Source organism: Rhipicephalus microplus, chromosome 6, assembly GCF_043290135.1.
Source record: "Rhipicephalus microplus isolate Deutch F79 chromosome 6, USDA_Rmic, whole genome shotgun sequence".
Taxonomy (NCBI): domain Eukaryota; kingdom Metazoa; phylum Arthropoda; class Arachnida; order Ixodida; family Ixodidae; genus Rhipicephalus; species Rhipicephalus microplus.
In genome coordinates this window covers 96,016,431-96,036,613 of record NC_134705.1, presented here as the reverse complement: position 1 = coordinate 96,036,613, position 20,183 = coordinate 96,016,431, and the positions used below count along the sequence as shown (strand labels likewise).

At 45.6% G+C, this 20,183-nt stretch overlaps 1 protein-coding gene across 1 annotated transcript in view; it reads right to left on the bottom strand.

The window, feature by feature from the left end:
* Nucleotides 1–4,093: 4,093 nt before the first annotated feature.
* The window catches only part of LOC142765378 (uncharacterized), a 55,642-nt gene continuing 39,552 nt past the window's right edge, over nt 4,094–20,183 (bottom strand). The window contains exons 7-12 of the mRNA XM_075866224.1: nt 18,446–18,534; nt 15,637–15,961; nt 14,944–15,009; nt 12,314–12,396; nt 8,025–8,217; nt 4,094–4,570 (exon numbers count right to left, since the gene is read on the bottom strand). Of these exons, the coding sequence (XP_075722339.1) occupies nt 4,421–4,570; nt 8,025–8,217; nt 12,314–12,396; nt 14,944–15,009; nt 15,637–15,961; nt 18,446–18,534 (906 nt within the window). The 3' untranslated portion in view covers nt 4,094–4,420. The remainder of the gene's footprint in view (nt 4,571–8,024; nt 8,218–12,313; nt 12,397–14,943; nt 15,010–15,636; nt 15,962–18,445; nt 18,535–20,183) is intronic.

The following is a 20,183-nucleotide window of genomic DNA, read 5'->3' as shown; positions in this document are numbered from 1 at the left end:
GGGCGAAGCAACGCATGCGGTAGCATAGTGAATGTTATATGAACCAAGGGTACCTTGCTCAATGAAGATACAATATCTACAAAGTACTGACCTTAGGGAATACGGCTGCTCTTGGAGCTAAGTGGTTTTGCTTCTCTTCCTTTTCAACGCGAATACCCGTGTACGGGTTCTGACAGCAGAGCTCGTACAAGGGTATGAGTTGTCCAATGATCCCAGTCAAGAAAGTGCTTGTGCAACTGCACCCTTTGGATCAAAGACCGCAATCGCATCCCGAGCTATAGATATGCAGCCGCTCCTCATCGGTACGTTCCCTCCTGCTCCTTCACGCGAATAAATGGGCCGCAGTGCGCTTTCTGCTTCAGCCACGCCCCTTTAAATCTCTTCAAGCTTTTGCCCGCACGTAGAACGTAGGACGTGCGCGGCAATCTTTCGAATTGTTTTCTATATGGAACATGACGGCAACTGTAAAAATCCACCTAGAGTGTCCACATACACGCAATAAAAGATAGAACGATTATTTCTTTTCGTAATTCCATCCACATTTTCGGCAAGGCAGCCTGAACCCAGAATGTTCGTCCCACTCGAAGGCGGACGGCTTCTGCTGCAATAAACTGTAATACGTGTTAAAAAACTGGTCGAGTGCGTTCGTTCTCACTCAACAAAACTTCACCCATTGCGCAGAACTTTGTGAATTTGGGAGGGGAAGTATTAGCTGTATTTGTGAGTCGGGGCAGGGATACATACCAGAATAAAGAAAGTTCAACAAGGAAGTTATTCATCAGCAGCAGCCTGACTACAACCACTACAAGGCAAAGGCATCTCCCATGTTTCGGCAATCAACGTTGTCTTATGCTTACTGGTGCCACGTTATACCCGCGAACTTCTTAATACCATCTGCCCATCTGATTGTGTGTCCCTCTCCCGCATTTGCCTTCATTTGAATGGACATGTTCCGGGTACGTAGCGCATTCAAGATAAGCGCTAATCTTTATGGGTAGCTGAGGTGTGATTCCAACGAAATTGTTACGGCCGATTAATTTCGGAATGAGAGTCCCCTTGGTGCATTACACTCACTATGACGTTGTCTAGCACTTTGCTAACTTGTCGGCCAGTTGGCTAATGATCGCTACTGTTGACTAGTACAGCCGGTGCGTTGGTTGAACTGCTAGTCGCACGCACGACTGCGCTCTTTAGTAAAGCTGACTGCAACTTTCCCGAAGAACCTAATCAATACGATGGCATGTATACATAGAAGCTCCGTAGCTGAAGCTTTTACGGGTGAAGATTCTCAAGGCGTAGGCTTGCCTGCCACAGTTGTGCGTCGTAGCCGCCCCTAGTAGGCGAAGTGTTCAGCAGATGGCGCTCGGAACGCTCACATCATTCAAGATGTTTCGAAATACATACGTACAGATGGACGGACGGATGGACGGACGGATGGATGGACAGAGGCTTCGCCCCAATCATCATCATTCACTCCGTGGATGTGCTGTGATTTTTGTGGGGCCCTCACTAACTGTATAGTTACAGTATGCCATAAGTGTCATCCACCCACCTGTAAGGTGACGCAATTAAAGAGGTTCTCACACTTTAAAAAATGTTTTAGAAATATTTATGGTCGATTTACGATTTCGTCTCATTAGCCGAGGTGGTGTGCAAGGTATGCAGCTGTGTGCCGTGTAATAGAAAAACACTGTTTTACCGACTTGCACATTGTGAATTGATTAAGTTGTAGGCGATAGTCACTGATTGTATTCCGCAAAATATTTTTTCTTTTTATGTGCAGTTATATTTCATTCAAAATAATTAATTTTAACGAATTTATTACAATCCCAACTCTGCTTAAGGCTAGAAAATGCGATCGCCAAAGTGAACTCCTTGATATATAATCAAATCCTACGTTTATCCTTTGGCATACTTGCTCAAACTGCGTCCCAACAAGCCGCTATCTATGCCCGCTGCAGAATAGTCGATTCCAGAGCAGCGTTGGTATTGGGAAAAAAATGGCTACCAGACAATCTTTTCGCCGCAGAAAAAAGTTCACCGCTAATTGATCAGCCACTTCAACGTTGGTCCGGTAAATTTGAGCTGGGACGCCACACATACTTTTTGAACATTTTTTAATACGACTTTTGCATATCGTGAAAAACACATCAACGAGATTCCGTGTACCGGGTTCTTCATGCTCTTCGCAAAAAGACAGCGAGACGTAAATCTTTCATCTTTCCTTACTTCTTAAACCCATCCTTCAACTTTTCTTGCACCTTTATTGAACCATTACCTGTACGAAGCTTTCGTTGTGCTTGGTCTTCTGTGAACATTGGCACTGTTCAATTATTTCTCGTTTTTTCTTTTTTATTTGTTTTTTTCTGTCTTTGTTTTTTTCTTAGCTCCAACTCTTCAGTCATGCATTCGCTGACAGAAGCTTTTGTTTCTCTTGCCATCCTTAGCCGCCTGGTTTACTCGGTTCTGTGGCTGATTTCGAATGACCGCTCATCGCTTTGTAATAGGTCTGCGGCTTCCAAATGCTCGCTTCTTTCGCGCTAGCTCAAGTTTCTGCCGCACACTACTACACACTGACAACATGACAACTGCCAAGGGTTTTTTTTTTCCAAAGTGGTGTTTGACAGTTATAAGTAATAGCTACAAGTCCTGCTCAAACCGTAAATGTCCGATTTGCACGGTGCTTAAGCTCCTTGAAACTGCGTGCCGCAGTGGCAAAAAAGTATCAGCATCAGAAATAGCGCGCGCTCTATTCGTCCAGTTCCCACTGAACGCATTGCAAACTTGTATGCTCGACGCCAGCTGCACCGATTTGTACTTTGTACGAAATTGAGTACAATAATTCGTATGAGCAAGATTGAGTACAGATAAAGGGGAAGGAAGAAACATAAAGAGAAAAATACAATAAAGGACACGGAGAACTAGAAAGGAAAAACAGAAAGCCACATTAAAAGGTACAAAAAAGAGATTGCGAAAGAAATAAACGCAGTACAGACATCGTGGAAACAACAAGATCGAAAGAGCGAGATAAAGAAAAAATCAATCTCCGTCGGGGCAAGTGGTGGCGCTTTCTTGCCAGCTCCACTGTGCACATACATTTCACAGCCGTGAACAGGCTTTTTTTTTTCAAGGTCATAGAACACTTTGAGACCACAACCTTGTGCTGCTACTGTGTGTATTCTTTGAGACTTTTCAACCTATCATTTGTAGTAGTATTTGTGCCTCTTTCTATTACCTAGGTCTTGATTCAACGCGGCAGCCTTAAAGAACTCGCTTCGCAATGATTCCGCTGTCGGTGTCGTTTGTGAGCAAAGAATTGGCAAAGAAAGAAATAAAACTTGACAAATCTTCAACACGAGTAGGAATCGAAACCAGGCTGTCTGCGGGGAACAAAACGGAGAGAAAAGCTAGTTGGTACCGATTCATAAAGGCGTAAACGTAGCGGAAGAAGACGAAGACAAAAAAAAAATATCACACTTGAAGCGCTCACACGCAGGTGTCCTACCAGGTGTTCTACGTTCGCAAGGTGTTCTACCAGGTGTTCCTCTACGAAGCCACTCTATTGCTTCAAGCTGTGTTTTGGAAAACAATGCCTGAATGCCATTACCTTAACGCGTGCGATATTGCTTGACCAAAGGACAGAATCGCGCCAGGTATCTATCTAAACATGTGAACTGCGTACTGAGCATCAGAATCAGCAAATTGTACAGCTGCGCACACGTGCGTGACTACTTTGTGACGCGTAGGGGCCACTTGAACAGTACTCTTGCAGCAGACATTCTAGAATAGTTTGAAAGGGCCAATTTTACAAGCTTAGACGTTCGTTTCCTTGCGACATGGTTGAGGCATGCACCGAAAGCCGAATCCAGGATAGCAAATATTTCATAAGGCGATGCACATGAGACCTGATCAAGCTGTCGTGTTCTACTATTGAAGGTGAAGCTCTAGCATCTTCCCTCTTTTGCTGGATAAGGCGTGCATCAAATATATCAATGTAACTTTGAAGTATTTTTCTTGTTCGGGCGGCCACTACTGTTTTCTCAGCAATAACAAACTATTTTGCGTCTCCTGTGAAACTTTCATTCAGTACGAGTGCAATTACCAATATTTTTATTTCCGTCTTGCTTTCGATAATGAATGTCAGCTCTTTCCATTCAATTTTATTTGCAGGCTTTTTGGCCTGCTTTCAATTTTTAATCCTTCTCAAGTGTCACGCATTTGAGGCTCCGATCCAACGACAGGTGATCGATGACGACCACAGGCCATTCACTGGCCTTTATGAACTGATAAGTTCGATTATCGCATGACCTCCACCGCGATACAACCATTGGCGATTGGGAACATGCCAGGAGGTGGTCACAACAAAGATCGCCATGCTGATGGTGGTGGTCATCGACGGCACAACGTGAGGCCAGCCCCCTCAGACCGCTATGTCCTCTGCGGCCTTCAACACCGTAACGTTGTTCAGTTCACCATAGGTGTTCAGGTAGGCGGCGTCGGTGAGGGGGATCCTTTGCTTGACCTCGAAGGGACCGCTGTTGCCAACTTCAGATAAGGTGTTCACATAAACCTGTGCCGAAAGATGAGAAAAGCGTTTATCAACATGGGCTTTCTCGAGTTTTTTTTTCTTTTACAGAGGGCGGGGAGTGCACCCCTGTCCCTCCTTGCTCGAGCTGGAAGGAAGAAGAAATAGATAGTTACATATTAACATAATGGATAAGAGGAGGTACCAAAGATCTAGGATGCAAGGGTACTTCTTGTGCTGAGTAAAGAGAAAAAAAATCTATCCATGTAAAAGCAATTTACTAAAGAGAGAGAAAAAGATTCAAAAAAGGAGTTAGCGTCAACAGCAAGATAAGTAAAACATGATATCAAAATATACGCAACTAGGTGTTGATTTATTTGTGGGGTTTAACGTCCCAAAACCACTATTTGATTATGAGAGACGCCGTAGTGGAGGGCTCCGGAAATTTTGACCACCTGGGGTTCTTTAACGTGCAACCAAATCTGAGTACACGGGCCTACAACATTCCGCCACGCAACTAGGTGTCATGCCAATCGATTCATTACAAGTGAAAATGCCGCAAACAAGTCCGAGTACTTACATATTCTAACGTATAAAAATTGTTGGAACTCTGAAGGTTGTGGGATCGAATCCCGGCCGCAGCCGCCGCATTTCAGATGGAGGTGGAAATGCTTGTTGAGGCCCATGTGGTCAGATTTGGGTGTACGTTAAAGAACTCCAGGTGGTCGAAATTTCCGGAACCCTCCACTACGGTGTCTCTCATAATCATATCGTGGTTTTGGGACGTTACACCCCAAGAATTGCTTTAATATTGATAATTCTTGAACTCGTGAAAGTAATAGTGATAAGGGGGAGGGGGGCACCTTCCCAACTCTTTCTGCAGGCTGCGGGCACGTCTGTCGTTATCAGTGCGGCACTCAACGAATCTTTACTAAAATCTATGGTTAATCTCCACGAAAATTCGTTCCGTTGTCAGAATGCCTAAACATGTAATTTCCCGTTAGTCATTGTATAGCTTGCGTTTAAGTAGACGTGGTTATTCACTCCTACATTGCTATGCCGGTTCTTGCGCGTGCCCTTGTAATTTAGTTAAGTATAGTACGTTACACATTCGTTCCTTTTAGCATTTCTTGTTCCTTCAACATCATCACCACTTCGACTGATTGGGAGTTGCCGTTCCGGAACATGTCTGGCTTCCTTGTTAAACTGAGTGGGCGTAGTGTAGTGAAATGCAACGTGTTACCACGACTTTTCGCAGTTGGAGCGTTGACCAGTACGTATCAAATGGTTAGCTTTACCATAATGTTCACTAGCAATACGCCACGTATCCAACAAGCTGAGGTTTCGTCGAACTCGTTAACTTACTCTGGAGGTCACCCGACTGTTTATAGGCTTCGAGACTTAAGGTATGGTTTATTATCTACTCTCTGTAATCTGTAAGGTAATATACTCGAACTTCAACTCGTGGGAAGCCAGTGAAAAAGCTTTAAGCTACGTCGCAAACCATCCAGGCCTTTATGCATTTCTCCAAAGCTATCACTTCGAGCCTTATCCTATTGCTCCGGAATGCAGAAGCACAACTTATTTTCAATTTGCACGTATGAAAAAAAAAACTATACGTGAAAAAAAAAGACACAGCTCCACCACTTCGAAACATGAAGTGTGCAGCATAGGCAACCCAGTGATTGGTGATAAGATCCCCATGTGACGCCACGTGGACGTCGCCAATTGCCAATGTTGGTGTTGTCATCATGACGTCATCATGACGGCCCGTCACATGATGACGTCCTCATACGGTGCAGTAGCTTGGTCAGAGGTGGCCCGACCATGGAGGCAATGCAAAACCAGATGAGGCACCTTCGATCTAGGAAGCAGCACTAAACCCCTATAGGCGCACAAAGCTTTGCAAGATATAAAGTGGGGGGCGGGGGGGGAAGGCTGGATAAATACATTATGTGAGAAGAAAAAGATTATGACTTTCGCTTTTAGGTAAATCTGTTACGAACCTTGAGATCTGTTTCATTAAAACCGGCACTGGAGAAGCGCCGGTGAGAGGAGCAATTGCCTGGCGAGGTGAAGACGTTCTCTGTTGTGTGGCGTTGGTGTCAGCCGCGCATGTTTTCGAAAGTTTCAAGGCAGAGATTTTATCCTAACTATTATGATGACTTTTGGTTATTTCTAACAATGTAAAGTTCTCCTATTATTATTTACTATTTGTGACCTTGTTCATTTCTCTTTATTCTGATTACGACTCTTGCTAGCCTTGTCTTGACCACATGAGTTTGAGCATGATATTGCCACAGGAGATCTTTTAATAGACAACCAGCGGCGCCCCTGTTTATGATGTAGTCAGCCGATGGACCGACCCGGGGGTGTCAGAGTCACGTCAAATTATAAGAACGCGAGTGGCCCATCCACTTATGCTATATCATTGCAAAACGAGAGGGGTAAAGCCCAGGACGAGGCTAAATCTCATAGTAATGGATGCTGCACGCTTCTTCAAAACCACATGTTTCAAGAGCAGCTGGCGCATTCAGACACAAATAACTGCCTTGTTGACGTCCCATCCTTCCAAGCGCGTGGCCCGCAGCCGAAGATGAGGACGGGCGTCTCGTGAAAACTTTTTCGGCGTTGTTCACCCTCTTGGGCCCTGGCCCAGCTATGGGCACCACTAATCGCAAGTGGGGGGTCACGCAATACTGAGACCAAAGGCCAAAAGTAGGGTATGGTCTGTCGTTTGAGTCCACCAAAAAGTGCTATGCACATGAAGTTCGTTCGGCAGGTGTTACACCTTTAAAACGCAAGAAGGCGAACACCGCGCGGAGGAGATTCGAAGACATCCGAATGGACACCAAAAATTCAATTCAGACACTCTACACTTGGGACATTCGATTGTTAAGGTGGAAACCTTAAATGTCTCATCAAACTAAGTTTGACCGTCGGCGTCCCACGGCATTGGAGCGAGTGATGCGAAAGATCATCACGTGATGAGGTCACCCTAAGACGTCACGATGATGTCACAGATTGCCAGTGTGCATGACGTCATAATGACATAAGCATGACAACTCCGCACATGATGGTGTCATCATATGGCACCATTGCTTGGTCAAAGGTGGTCTAATCACGGAGGCTATTTAAATCTGGGTGAGGTGCTTTCGATCTTGGAGGCAATGGAAAGCCACGTTAAGTGCAGAAAGCTTTCAAAAATATAGGGTTGGAGGACTGGATAAATATATTATATAAGAAGGAAAAAGACGACGACTTTCACCATCGAGTCATCTTTTAAGTAAATTCATAAAGAACCCTTTGAGTGGTTTGTGCGTGTTTGTGTGAGCGTGTGTGTTTGTAAGTGGAGTTTATGACCCATAACCTGATAGCACAAAATGTTGACGTAGTGTTTTCTCACCATTAAGAAAGTTTTCTTAACGTTGCCCCAACAACGTGGGCTGCCAGGGTAGTACGAGTTTTTTCTCATTGACAATTGCGGAGCAATAATCACCTTGAAGGAGTCGGCGAGTGCGTCCACTCTGCACGAGAACAGGCGGTTCGCCCTGACCCTGAGTTTCTGCCCGTCACCCTTATTGGCGTCGGTGCCGTCGTATACGTACACCAGACCCTTTCCGAGCAGAGCGTGGACGATGAGCAGTGCTTCGGCAGTCTCCTCCTTGTCCTTGGACAGTACCAGCTTGAACCTGTGTGCAAAACAACATTGTGTTGCGTACAGGTAGTCTTCAGAAGAAAGTTGTTACCACAGAATTACCACGTTATTTACTTTCGTCGTCGTCATCATCATCATCATCATCATCGTCATTATAGTCAGCCTGACTACGCCTACTGCAGGGCAAACGCCTCTCCTACGTTCCGCCAATCAACCAGTCCTGCACTTACTGCTGCCACGTTATAACTGCGAGCTTCTTAGTCTCGTCTGCCCACCTAACTTTCTGTCTCTCTCTCAAACGTTTGCCTTCTTTTCAAATTCAGTCAGCTACACTCAGTGAACGGTGCTTACCCTGCCTACGCGCTAATTTCCCGGTCCAAGTCCTGAAGTCAGAAGACATTAGAGTTCAACCAACGAAAGGACCAAGCAGGATTTTGCACCGGCTGCTCAACAACAGATCATATTCATACTATATCAGGTGAGGCCGAAATGCGCGGAATACCACCAACCCTTATAAAGAGTTTTCACGGATTAGCATTTACTTCGCCTAGGTGTTAATAACGACGCCTGATAAAGGTACAGCCGATAATATTGTCGAATAAAGTAATGCAACAAAGCGGTGGTCTGAGCCCCATACGCCGATGATTGACAGGAATATCAATACCGATCTCCACAATTCATGACTAAAATCTGCACTGAAGTGTGTTCTTTTGGTTTCGAGATTATTATTACACTCATGGTAACCGCTTGGAGTGCCCACGAAAAACGGAACGCTTCAGTCTCATCCGATTGCTTATCCGAACGAAGCGTTCTTAATTGCTATAGGTGAGAAACCGATGCGACCACCACTTAGTGATGCCACAAACAGCCACAAACTTATACAGAAATATGGGGCGAAGACGGGCAGCGGGCCACTCGCGAAAGGTCGGTGCGCCGCATCGAGCCCGCGGTCCACCTCTTTGAGACCCCTGCTATAAGGGTTACTGACTAGTTCTGACTACCGATTTTACGTGTAGTTATCTCACCTAATGAGCCAGCTTCATGTTAGCTATGTGCGCCAGGCATGTCACACATAACTGATGACACGTAGCTTTTGTAAGCTCGCAAGACACGCACGTAAGACGAGCGAAGTATACACTCAACATAATGGTGTAGCCACTAGATAGAAAAAAGCATGAAAACTACACAATATAAAAAGAACAATGAATAAATGAATAATGGTCGTAATATCACTATGTAGAGTTTATTCACGCCAACACGTGTCGGTGGTCTGGTTTGACATCCCAGTATTCTCCTATTATTCAATTTTTGTACACCAACCTTATAATAAGTCCCTTATCTTTCACACTCCTCTGTAGTTATTGTACGTAAGTGCGAGCATTCTCCAAATAAAGAAGTTAATAGTTCACGCCTATCGCCTTTCGTTTTTTTCGATCCAAGTCTTACTTTTACAACATGAAGGTGTTCCTACTTGCTCCTGTTGCACCCTTACGAGCCAGCGCTATAGCCAACGATACACTTAGTCGAAGCGCGTTGACTGCTCTTCATCCTTTGCAAGTTAAGGCATCGAATAAAGTTGAATATTCGCAAGTGAACGGTCTCGCTTTTTCTGAAATTAAGTAAAACCGAGCTATCATTCTACAACTTTCAGTTCAACCATGTCATTTATTCAGACGTGGGGAGCAAGTTCAATGTCAGAAAACGCATGGACACAAGAAAGACTAAACAAAAAAAAAACTCCCGAGCATTTCCCCGAGGGTGAACATGGTTAAGTGCGAATGCACGGGGTGATGCTATGAGGAGGAGTAAAGTTAAAATACGTTGGCATTCGCCAGTGAGTTAACGTAAACTCCCCGTGTGATCACATTGCGATTCCCAGAAACCATTAGACCCTCTCGGGAAATCTTGGTGAGTTTACGCGTATATGTGAGAGTAAATTCGCACTATAATGATGTTTATGTCCGAGGCCTGCTTCGCCCGCTTGCGCTCGGCATCACGGGCCCTTCGCCGCGCTGCCTTGTCTTAAACCGGCGCGACATCCTCAACGACGCGTGCAATGCTCGCATTCGATTGCGTTGTGCTCGTTGTTGGAGGTATCGCAGTCGAGGTTGATGCCTGCGATGGATCCATACCTATAACGACTTGCCGATCTCGAGCAAGTCGTGGCTGCGCGGGCGCGCGCAATCACATGGTGTGTGCCGTTGCTACAGACGCTCCCCTCCACTCCTCGCGCCGTTGCTAGGGGAGAGGAGGCGCACCGCGGACGGCGGATTAATGCCTAGTTCACACTGAAACATCCGCTTTCGACAGCGACCGAAATTCCCCTGCCGCCGAAACTCAGGGTCATTCGCACTGAACGCGCCCCGCGCCGCCGAATATGCCATCTACTACGGGGCGAACGGGGATGGATGCGCTGTCACCCGGTTGTTGTCGCGGCTCGCAAACGCTACTACGCTATCCGGTGGCGTATACTTCGACGATTCTCGAACGCAAGAAGCAAGAAAAGACAGTACTGCTCACTTCGCTGGCAAGTGGCTGTCTTGTGATGCACGTAGAGCAGAAAAACCACCGACGCCAGCGGTGTTGGTTGGTTCGTTTTGCTCTGCAAGACCGCAACAAGCCAAGTCACGCCAACAGCAAGCTCGGTCACCTCTTTCACGAAATACGGAGGCGAAGTAGGCGAAGGGTAGGATAAACTCCCGTTGGTTACAACATTCAGTTACGTGCACTGCGACACAAGAAGTGAGTAGGGCTTGGCCGCCATTTTTCAAAATTCCTTGACTAGCGCTCCTATTGGTCCGCGGTGACCGATTCGGCGGCAGACGCCGCAAAAATTGGTCCGAGAGCGATCGGCGTGGAGAGGGCCCTTTCGACGGATCTCGCCGCCGCCGAACCGGATTCGGAGCACTTTCGGCGGCCGGAATGCTCAGTGTGAACGCGGCCTTAGGGTCGCTTATGAAGTGCATTCACACTTAAAACAGTCACTGTTTCTAGGATCCCTATTATTACGATGTTACTCGGCCGCTTCATTCATAAATCTGCACCTCGATAAGAAAAAAGGAAACTCCATAATGCGCGTGCCTTTTTTCAGTCAAGTGACCACAAAATCCGGGTCCTGTTGTAGTGAAGTCATTCATCGCATTTAACACGGGCTACGCGTTGTGACCGAGCGCTTCCGGCCCACTACAAAACGGTCAGCCATTTATTTTCGGGGTAATCAGTCACAACATCAACAAAGCGCGCATGATGCCTTACAGGTGTGTAGCGGGTACCACCCTTCTCCGAATGACGAATATCTGAACGACGTTAATCTTGATGTTGAGTCAAAGCAGACATGTCTGGTGAGCGAAAAACTGTAGGATAATAATAATATGCCTTCAGGCGCAGTGTCCACATATGTGAACGCAAATTGCTTTTTTGCCAGTTTCTCGGACCAGTGAGAAGGGCAAGACACATTGCGCATAAGATCAATTGAACTTTCTACATAGTCCACCTGTCTTGATTTAACCCCAATGTGTTGTGTAAATCAGCAGCTGAGTGTTTTAGTGAAAGCACAGCGATGTTCGACGTGCCGCGTTCAGAACCAGCTTAATAAGTATTATTTGTTTCTTTTTTTTTTTGCTCGAAACGAACACAGTTAAAAACAAGCTGCGAGTGCACTTTGGTCCTAAAAATTTCATTTTTATGTGTAAAAACCGAACATGATTGAGTGCATATAATTAACCATTTAAATATGCGCAGACTAAGAAACGTTCGCAGAGATTTTCAAAAACAACCTATTTCTTGATTTTCTCTTTTTTAATGTAATATCAAGCATCTTAGAATGTTGTTGTTGCAAAATTTAGACATTTACGAACAGTTTCTCGTAATTCGTGCCTGAAGGAGATATATGGGGTTTTACGTCACGAAGTCACAGCATCGTTATGAAAGATGCCGTAGTGAAGGGCTCCGGAAATTTCAACCATTTCGTGTTCTTTGACCTGCACTGACATCGCACAGTAATGGGCTTCTACCATTCCGCCTCCATCAAAATGCGACCGCCATGGCGGGATCGAACCAGCGACCATCGGGAAAAGCGGTAGAGTCTCCGAGAAACGTTTAGTATCTCAAGACGGTACTCGCATACTCACTCGTTGCAAGGTGGTGGCGGGATTCCCTGCAGTAAAAAGCTGTTCCCGGCCGCCAGTTTGATGGATGTGCTGGCTGGTGACGGCTGCAGATTGGCACATCGCAAGCTTGAAATCATAAATTGGCGCACTTCGCAAAATTCAACACAGTAACATGTCGTTATTTTAACGATACCTGAAAACCCGTTCTAATCAACAGAATATGGCGTTGTCGAAGAAAGCTTTAATAAACGCTTCTTCGAAGTTGCCCTTGGTGGCTACTTTGCGCCAAATTGGCAACTTTTCGACCTGCTTGGTGACAAACATTTTCTGTTGGTGATCGCTATTTACTGGCTACTTTCAAACTTCTGGTTTCACATATTCAATATGGCTTTATTAATTCATCAATCCTAAAGATCCTCTTCATAATGCCTCTTGTGTACTATTTGACTATACCGATTCAGCGATAATATTGAATGACATGGCTACTTTGGCTGCATTTGGCTCGAGTTCTGGCGCCTTTTCGATTCCACCCAATGAAACGCCGTGTCTCTTACATTCATGCAATTTCACTTTCTTCAGAAACACGTGATGCCAGTAGTTTCCTGTAGCATTACGCAATGATGTCTCTCATAATCATATCGTGCTTCTGGAATGCAAGATCCCAAATAATATTACCAATAATACCAGTAGTTCTTCTGCATAACAGCAGTGCGAAATTGGCGATTTTTGTCATTTGCGACTCTGTTCACAACGTGAACGCGGCTCAAGACACCCGTGTCTCACTGCGAAACGTGCTCTGAACCCATACTTTCACGCGTACCAACAAAGCGATTATAAGGATCCCGCCTCTCCAAAGGGCCGCGGCCATTTCGGCTGTCTGGCAACGGCTTGTTCGCTTGTTTACGTGGCACTTATTGGTGGTTCCCACTAGACGTGCTCCGAGGTTCGACCAAATTAGCCGAGAGTTAACGAGAGTTTGATGCCAAAAGACAATAGAGAGTTTAAGTACTGCGTACGCTGCGTACGTGGCGGCGTTGCGTACGTAAGGACGCCACGTTCTGCGTAGTGCGCATGCGCAGACCGCAACGCGCACGTATCGCGTTAGGTACGCAGCCGCTACGTACGCACGCACGAGATGCGTGCGTGCGTACGTATGAGGTGATCGCGCCGCTCTCGAATAAGTTCGCGACAGCGCGAGACTTCGTTTTGCAAAATGGCGGCATCGAAAGCAAGCACCGACCGGCTCTGTGGCTTAAAATATGGCCGTAATCTGGCTATAACACTTGTATTGGCTCACATTGGCTGTCAACAACACGTGCTTCTATTTTGATCTACCAGATGGCGCAACACGCTTCATGCTCGTTACGTACGCGGGTACTACGGCGTACTAAAAGCCGATTAGTGGCAAACGACGCCAAGTAACGCAAGGCGCTTGTGTGATGCGTACGTAGCACCATTCCGCAGTACTAAAACTCTCTAATGCATAGACTGGCCGGCCAGGACCGTATGGAACAAGTTCCGATTATCCTATTTTCCCAAATAGGGCGCATCGAATTACCGAGCTTTTGTTGTATTAATGTCTACGTTTTATGAGGCCAAATCTCCCACGATATGAATAAAAGACATGGCCATGGGCATGCGCACTGGCGATGGGCCGGGCGGACATCCCTGAAAGTCACCTAGGAGGGGTGTGCAATATTGGGGAGAGGAAGACACTGCCACTCGGGGTGGGGGGGGGACGCAAAGTCAGCCACCTGCTTTGACATAATAGGGGAGGGGGCGTGCGACAAACCTTCGCAGCCCCCCCCCCCCCCCCCCGAAGGAAAAGCCTGCGCCCGCCTATCAGCATGGCCTAGTGAAGGGCTCCGGTAAATTTGACCTTCTGGTTTTCTTTAACGTGTCAACGTACAGTACAAGTCCCTCTATCACCTCCATGGAAATGCGACCGCCGCGGCCGAATCGAGTCGGTGCAATTTTTATGACTTTCTACACTACTTATGAGAAGGCGACTGCTGGTAATGAACATTTACTTTCGGGCTAGTCAATTGACTGTAGTAATGAAAGAGAAAAATACCTTAACACAAACATGTCACAAACAAAAAGACAAAATCCATAACACAAACATGTCGTACCAGTGAAATATCGGTACGGCCCATTTCCGTTAAGCTTTTGTCTTTGCTTTGCTTGGTAATACGCAATGAGTTTAGACGTTGGCCATATTTACCGATAATTGACTGCTCTTTGTTAGTGTTTAGTGAATCTGCGTTCATTCTTACACACCTATTTTTTTGTTTTTTTGCGCGAAATTTCACCAGGCGCATATTTTCAACAGTGAAAATTCTTGCGGTGAGTTTTTGCAACTCTTATTCACATTTGAATGATCATCTTTCATGAGACATAAAATATTTGCAAGAATAGATCGTTCATTCAAGTCTTTTTCGGGGCTTTTTTGCGAAAGTCAGGTAGCTTTTTGAGGTTTTTTTTTTTTGTGGTGATTAGTCAATGGTTAGTTCGGTAGGGCTTGGCAATTCTGGCCTGTGTTTTCTTGCGGTGCCACTTTTGTTGACAATTTGCTCAGTCGACTCATTCAAACCACAGTTTTATTTACTGTGAGGCAAAGAGAAAGAATAGTCATGTCGAGGGTAGCTCACCACATCGAAAAGCAGGATTGACGCCTTCAGAATGTTCGGCAGCTTGTGCTCCCAGTGCTTGGGATGCTGAAAGAGAAGAAAAGACGAGAAATTCTTGCTTGGCTGTGGCGTGGCGCGTGCAACAGCACACAGGGCATATCATTGTTGAAAAGAGTACAACGTAGAGTTTTTTGACACACTACAGTGAAGTCTGGCGCTTGCGTCTAAGGGAGGTTCAAGGCATGGCAATTTAGCCACTTTGAGAATGATGAAAGGTACACGGATTTGTCTAAGCTTTGTTCAGTCGGCTTCGTTTGGCTTCACGTGACCTTTTTTCTTTCTTCTTGGTCTTCCGCACCCTCGCAATAGCTCTCTTCAAGTCACTTGATTTTTGCATGAGCTCCGTGATTGGCTTACCTTGCAGCAAGTGACGTCATCGTGTGATGCCGTCATTCTAAAACTTATGGCGTCACAGTGACGTCGTGATGAAGTCACTAAGTTTTGCGATCTGTGACGTGATGCCATCTCGGTAACCTCATCACGCGATGATAATTTTTTTCGCATCACTCGCGTTCGCACCACGTACCAGGGGCACCCACGGTCAGTTTTCGCGTTCGTTGAGCCCTCCATCCTAATAAACGTCAATATTCAAAGTTGCGGAAAATCGCAGCTATAAAGGACGAGTGCCGAGCGTTTCCCGAAAGGCGCACTCACACTGATGGAGCAGACGTTCAGGCACTTGAACTTGATGTTCCTTTCGAGGCACAGGTTGTGTCCCGTGCCGTAGAAGACCTTGTGCTTGTAGGGCGGCAGCAGTTTGCCGTTGACGGTCATGTGGAAGTCCTGCTCGCCCACCGCGACCTCGACGGTGAAAGGCTTGCCCGGCTCGAACGGGTCGTCCTGGTCCACCTGGTCCTCGAGCCAGACGCCCTCCTGCTTGGTTCGACGCACCAGCTGCTTCGGGTCGGTGAACTCTGCCACCACGCCCAGCAGCTCGTCGTCGTGCACTTCGGAGCAGCGCAGAATGTTCATCATCATCCTGCGATGTGCGAGTGAGTGAGTGAGTGAGTGAGTGAGTGAGTAAAAAGGTTCGCCAGCCATATTAAGGTTTCTTTCAAAAGCCCATACAGTAAATAATGCCGGCATATAAAATTAGTCAAGAGAATTGATTTCATCCCAAGGAGTTCATGAGTGATAGACTACGACGAATTTTTCGCTTTGAGTGAAGTGTTACGTGGTGGTTAGACGTCTTAGGGTAAATATCGCAGTTGTGTTCATATCGTGGGCTAGCCAGCCATATCGACTACACTAGCAACTTAAGAATATCTCATGGCGCTGCCCGATGTCGCCACTCACGTTGAAGTGATGTCAGTTTTATCGCCGCAAAGTACGCGCCACAGTGTGGTGACGCGCGTATAAGGAGTAGCGGTGGTCAGCGTACTGAAGCATGACTATAGCTTGCGGAGTGAATGTCTATTATATTTATGCAAAAGCACACTGTGAACCTTGCTATCGAAGTTGGGGTGTCCCGGATTGATGTACACTAAAGCTCTTTCAAAGCGCTGCCTTTAAGCACCCGTTTTCGCGTTGGGAAGCGTCGGCATTCACACTTGGCCTCGAAGGCAGCGAGCGAAAGCGGCAGAACTCACCGGAAATTCACTCCCTTCACCGCCTAAGCGGCCGGAAAACCAAGCCGTGAGGCCGACGCGAAAAGCTTTACCACCACGCGATAGTGAATCGCCTTTCCGCTTCATAGATTTGCTTGTAGTAGCTCAAACCACTTGATCTTAAACCACCAGCTGCATATTCATCATAGCTGCAAAGGCGTCGGCAGTGGAGCGCGTCGGTGCAATTGCAAACTACCTCCGCAGCATGACAGTGTTCATAACCTCGACAAGAACGCATTCATCGAGAGCCTGGTTTGGATTACGATCCCACTGGAAGTAGAAGAAGGAGCATCAGCAGCTGTGAGTCCACATGACCCAACGTGCCTCACTTTCGCACAGCCGGCTGGATCGGCAGCCAACACTGCCAGCGAGTCCACTCGCGTCATTCCCTGTGTATCTCCCGAAGCAACGTTTGATGACACACCAACTGCTTATTTTTAGTGCTTCGCAAGCATAACTAGAATTTTGTGCGAAATTTAATGCCCAGAAAACGGACAAAATGGAACGAATTCTTAAAGTGGCAAAGGCGGCGCTGGCGGTGGTGGTAGTGACATGCACGGGTGGCAGAATAAAAAGGAACGTTTTTGATGCGCGCGGACGTGGTGTCCCGGCCACTTTGCAGTTTTCGTTTTTGCCTCACTCCTCAGGTGGGGATGCACCATAACCGTTTGAGCGAACAAGGACAAAAGATAGTGAATGTGTAGTGCGGCATAGGATGAGAGACGGCGACTGTGAAGAGAACACTAGGAGAAGAAAATGACAATGGCACGACATTTTGTAAAAGAAAAAATAGGCATACATTAAGCAGTTACGCTTAAGCAACAGCACGCCGCGTAATTGGTCCCGCACGTTTGTTTTGTTCTTATACCAGACCCTAATTTTTACTTCTGCGGCTCATTCTTGAAGCAGGCATGAAAGACACTCGGAGTTACAAACATGCAAGCTCTCAGCGACAGTCAGCAGTTTTTAGATAGATTTCGCATTTAAAATAAAGACCATGATTCATGACTCTATGCACACTGGTTTGCTCTATCATCAGCATTCATTTCATAGATATGCGTCTCTTTTTTTGCTAGCCCTGCCCCTTAGTCATGTTATGCCATACCAATTTTGGTATAGATACCATTATTAAAACGACCGGGAGCGCTTAAAGTTGCAGACAGACAGACAGACAGACAGACAGACAGACAGACAGACAGACAGACAGACAGACAGACAGACAGACAGACAGACAGACAGACAGACAGACAGACAGACAGACAGACAGACAGACAGACAGACAGACAGACAGACAGACAGACAGACAGACAGACAGACAGACAGATAGATAGATAGATAGATAGATAGATAGATAGATAGATAGATAGATAGATAGATAGATAGATAGATAGATAGATAGATAGATAGATAGATAGATAGATAGATAGATAGATAGATAGATAGATAGATAGATAGATAGATAGATAGATAGATAGATAGATAGATAGATAGATAGATAGATAGATAGATTATAAAACTGAAGGGGCATTTTGCGTGACATGCAGAAAGCACGCATAAACATTAAATGACATTTTAATAGCGGTAATGATGTCGCTCTAACTTCAATATGATCGTCTTCTCCGTGACGGAAATAACGTTGAATTGTCCACACAAAGAATATTATTGACGTTGATACTGACGTTAGTGTGACGGGAATGACAATAATGGCGCCATTTCCGTAGCGGCACTGAATACAATACTGACTTTGTATTCGTGATGGTAAAGACAAACTGTTGGCCGAGCTTTACAATAAATACTTTTTATTATTTAAGTGTAGCTGACTTGATGCGGTGGATGCCAGAAAAAAAAATACCTACTTGTCAGCATCTGGTGTCACGGCACCTTGAATCGTAAAGTGGTAGCCAGCGGAGATATGATGGCCAATGGTGACGTGCATATGATCAGGCTAAAGGGGCACGAAAGAGAATGTAAAACAAAGAAACAAAAAGAATGTCAAGCATCATTCGAACGTCATCAATCGCTCCAACTTTTCCGATAAATCCCCTTATTACAAGTATCTCTTTTGAAAAAATAAACCTCGTAATCACTTTTACTTAACCTTCAGAGTAATCATCATGAACGAGCTCCAGTTTTAAGTTACCAGGAACGTACAAACAGCTTATATTTTCATGTGATCACAGCCTGGTGGGTACGGACGTAGAGCCCGCACTTCATTACTGATCGTTTTTTTTTTCAAGCAATCGATAATGGAGCTAAATATGTCAATGTCACCGCATATCTCCGCTGCACTTACAGCCACTGCAATATGTTCCATTAGGCGATCCGTAGAAGGCTGTCCATATAAGCTTTTCCAGAGTTGCGCACAACGACGTGAATTCTAAAGCCAGCCGTACAGCGATAGCCCGTGTACTCATTGACTTCTTATCTGTGCGCCCACCTGTTTATTTATTAGCTTCGATCGCTTCCTTCATTGCTTGAAATGAAGATAAGTCGCCACCACCGTTTTCAATAGCGTTCAATGCTCAAGCGTAATTCGGTTGTTTATACAGGAAACCTTATGATTAGTTTGTTGACATTGTATGCTTTCTAAATGGTAACATTCTAACTAAATTTATACCTTAAGCGATGTTTTGTCATACGGTGTAAAAGTAAAGCAAGCATGATGTAATTTCGAATCTTTTTATTTTCCCCGCAAGGTGCACTTCTTTGCGTTGTCGTCATGCATCTGGTGCTTAGAAGCCACGACGGGAGGGCACCCTATCGAAAGGGTGTAGAGTTTTTTATATGAAAATGTTCAATGTAAAGCTTTTCAAGAAAGGAGGTCTCAACAATTATTGTTTTCTTGAAAAAAGAAAAGACTGCCCAGAAGTGGGTAAACTGCATTTAGAGACAGTTTAGAAGGACGTGTTGCTGGGCGGGTTGGTCCATGTTCACACAAAGGGGATAACTTCTCTACACAGATATAAACCAGACACATAGAGATACAAACGCAGACGCAGACTTGCAATTAACATTTATTCCACCTGCAAGTACGTTTCACAAAAACTATCACTGCGCATGCGCTTCTCAGTAAGGTATCATCACTAATGTTTTAGCAATCATAAGATGTCACCTCAACACCGCTCATCAATAAATCTCAAAAAGACGACAGGAACGTACGACAGTAACGACCCTATTTCAGGTGTCTACCGGTGCTTCAGATGCGATAACCTCCAGTTGCTGTAGCAGGACAAGGAAGGAGGTCTTGCTGTTAGGCCCTCTAGTATGTTCGCGACAAGGCAACTGAAGCAGTTCAAAAGGCCGCAAAGGTAAAGGCAAAGGCTGTGGCCATGTGAAGGCAGTTCGAACTGCACAAACTGGCGAACCTTGTAAAGAGAAGCAAGCTTGACTGCTTGAACATTTCCTTTTCGGCCAAGACGCACAAGCAGAATATTCTTCTTCGTTCAATCGTGAGTGAACAAGGAACATGGCAAAAGGAAGTGAGTAGGCTTCTGCGGAAATGCTTGGTTCCCCTTGTTATGAATGGTCTGTTTGAGGTGAAAATTTATTTAGGCATTATTAGGGTGTTGCCATCGAGTAACATGTTGGCCAACA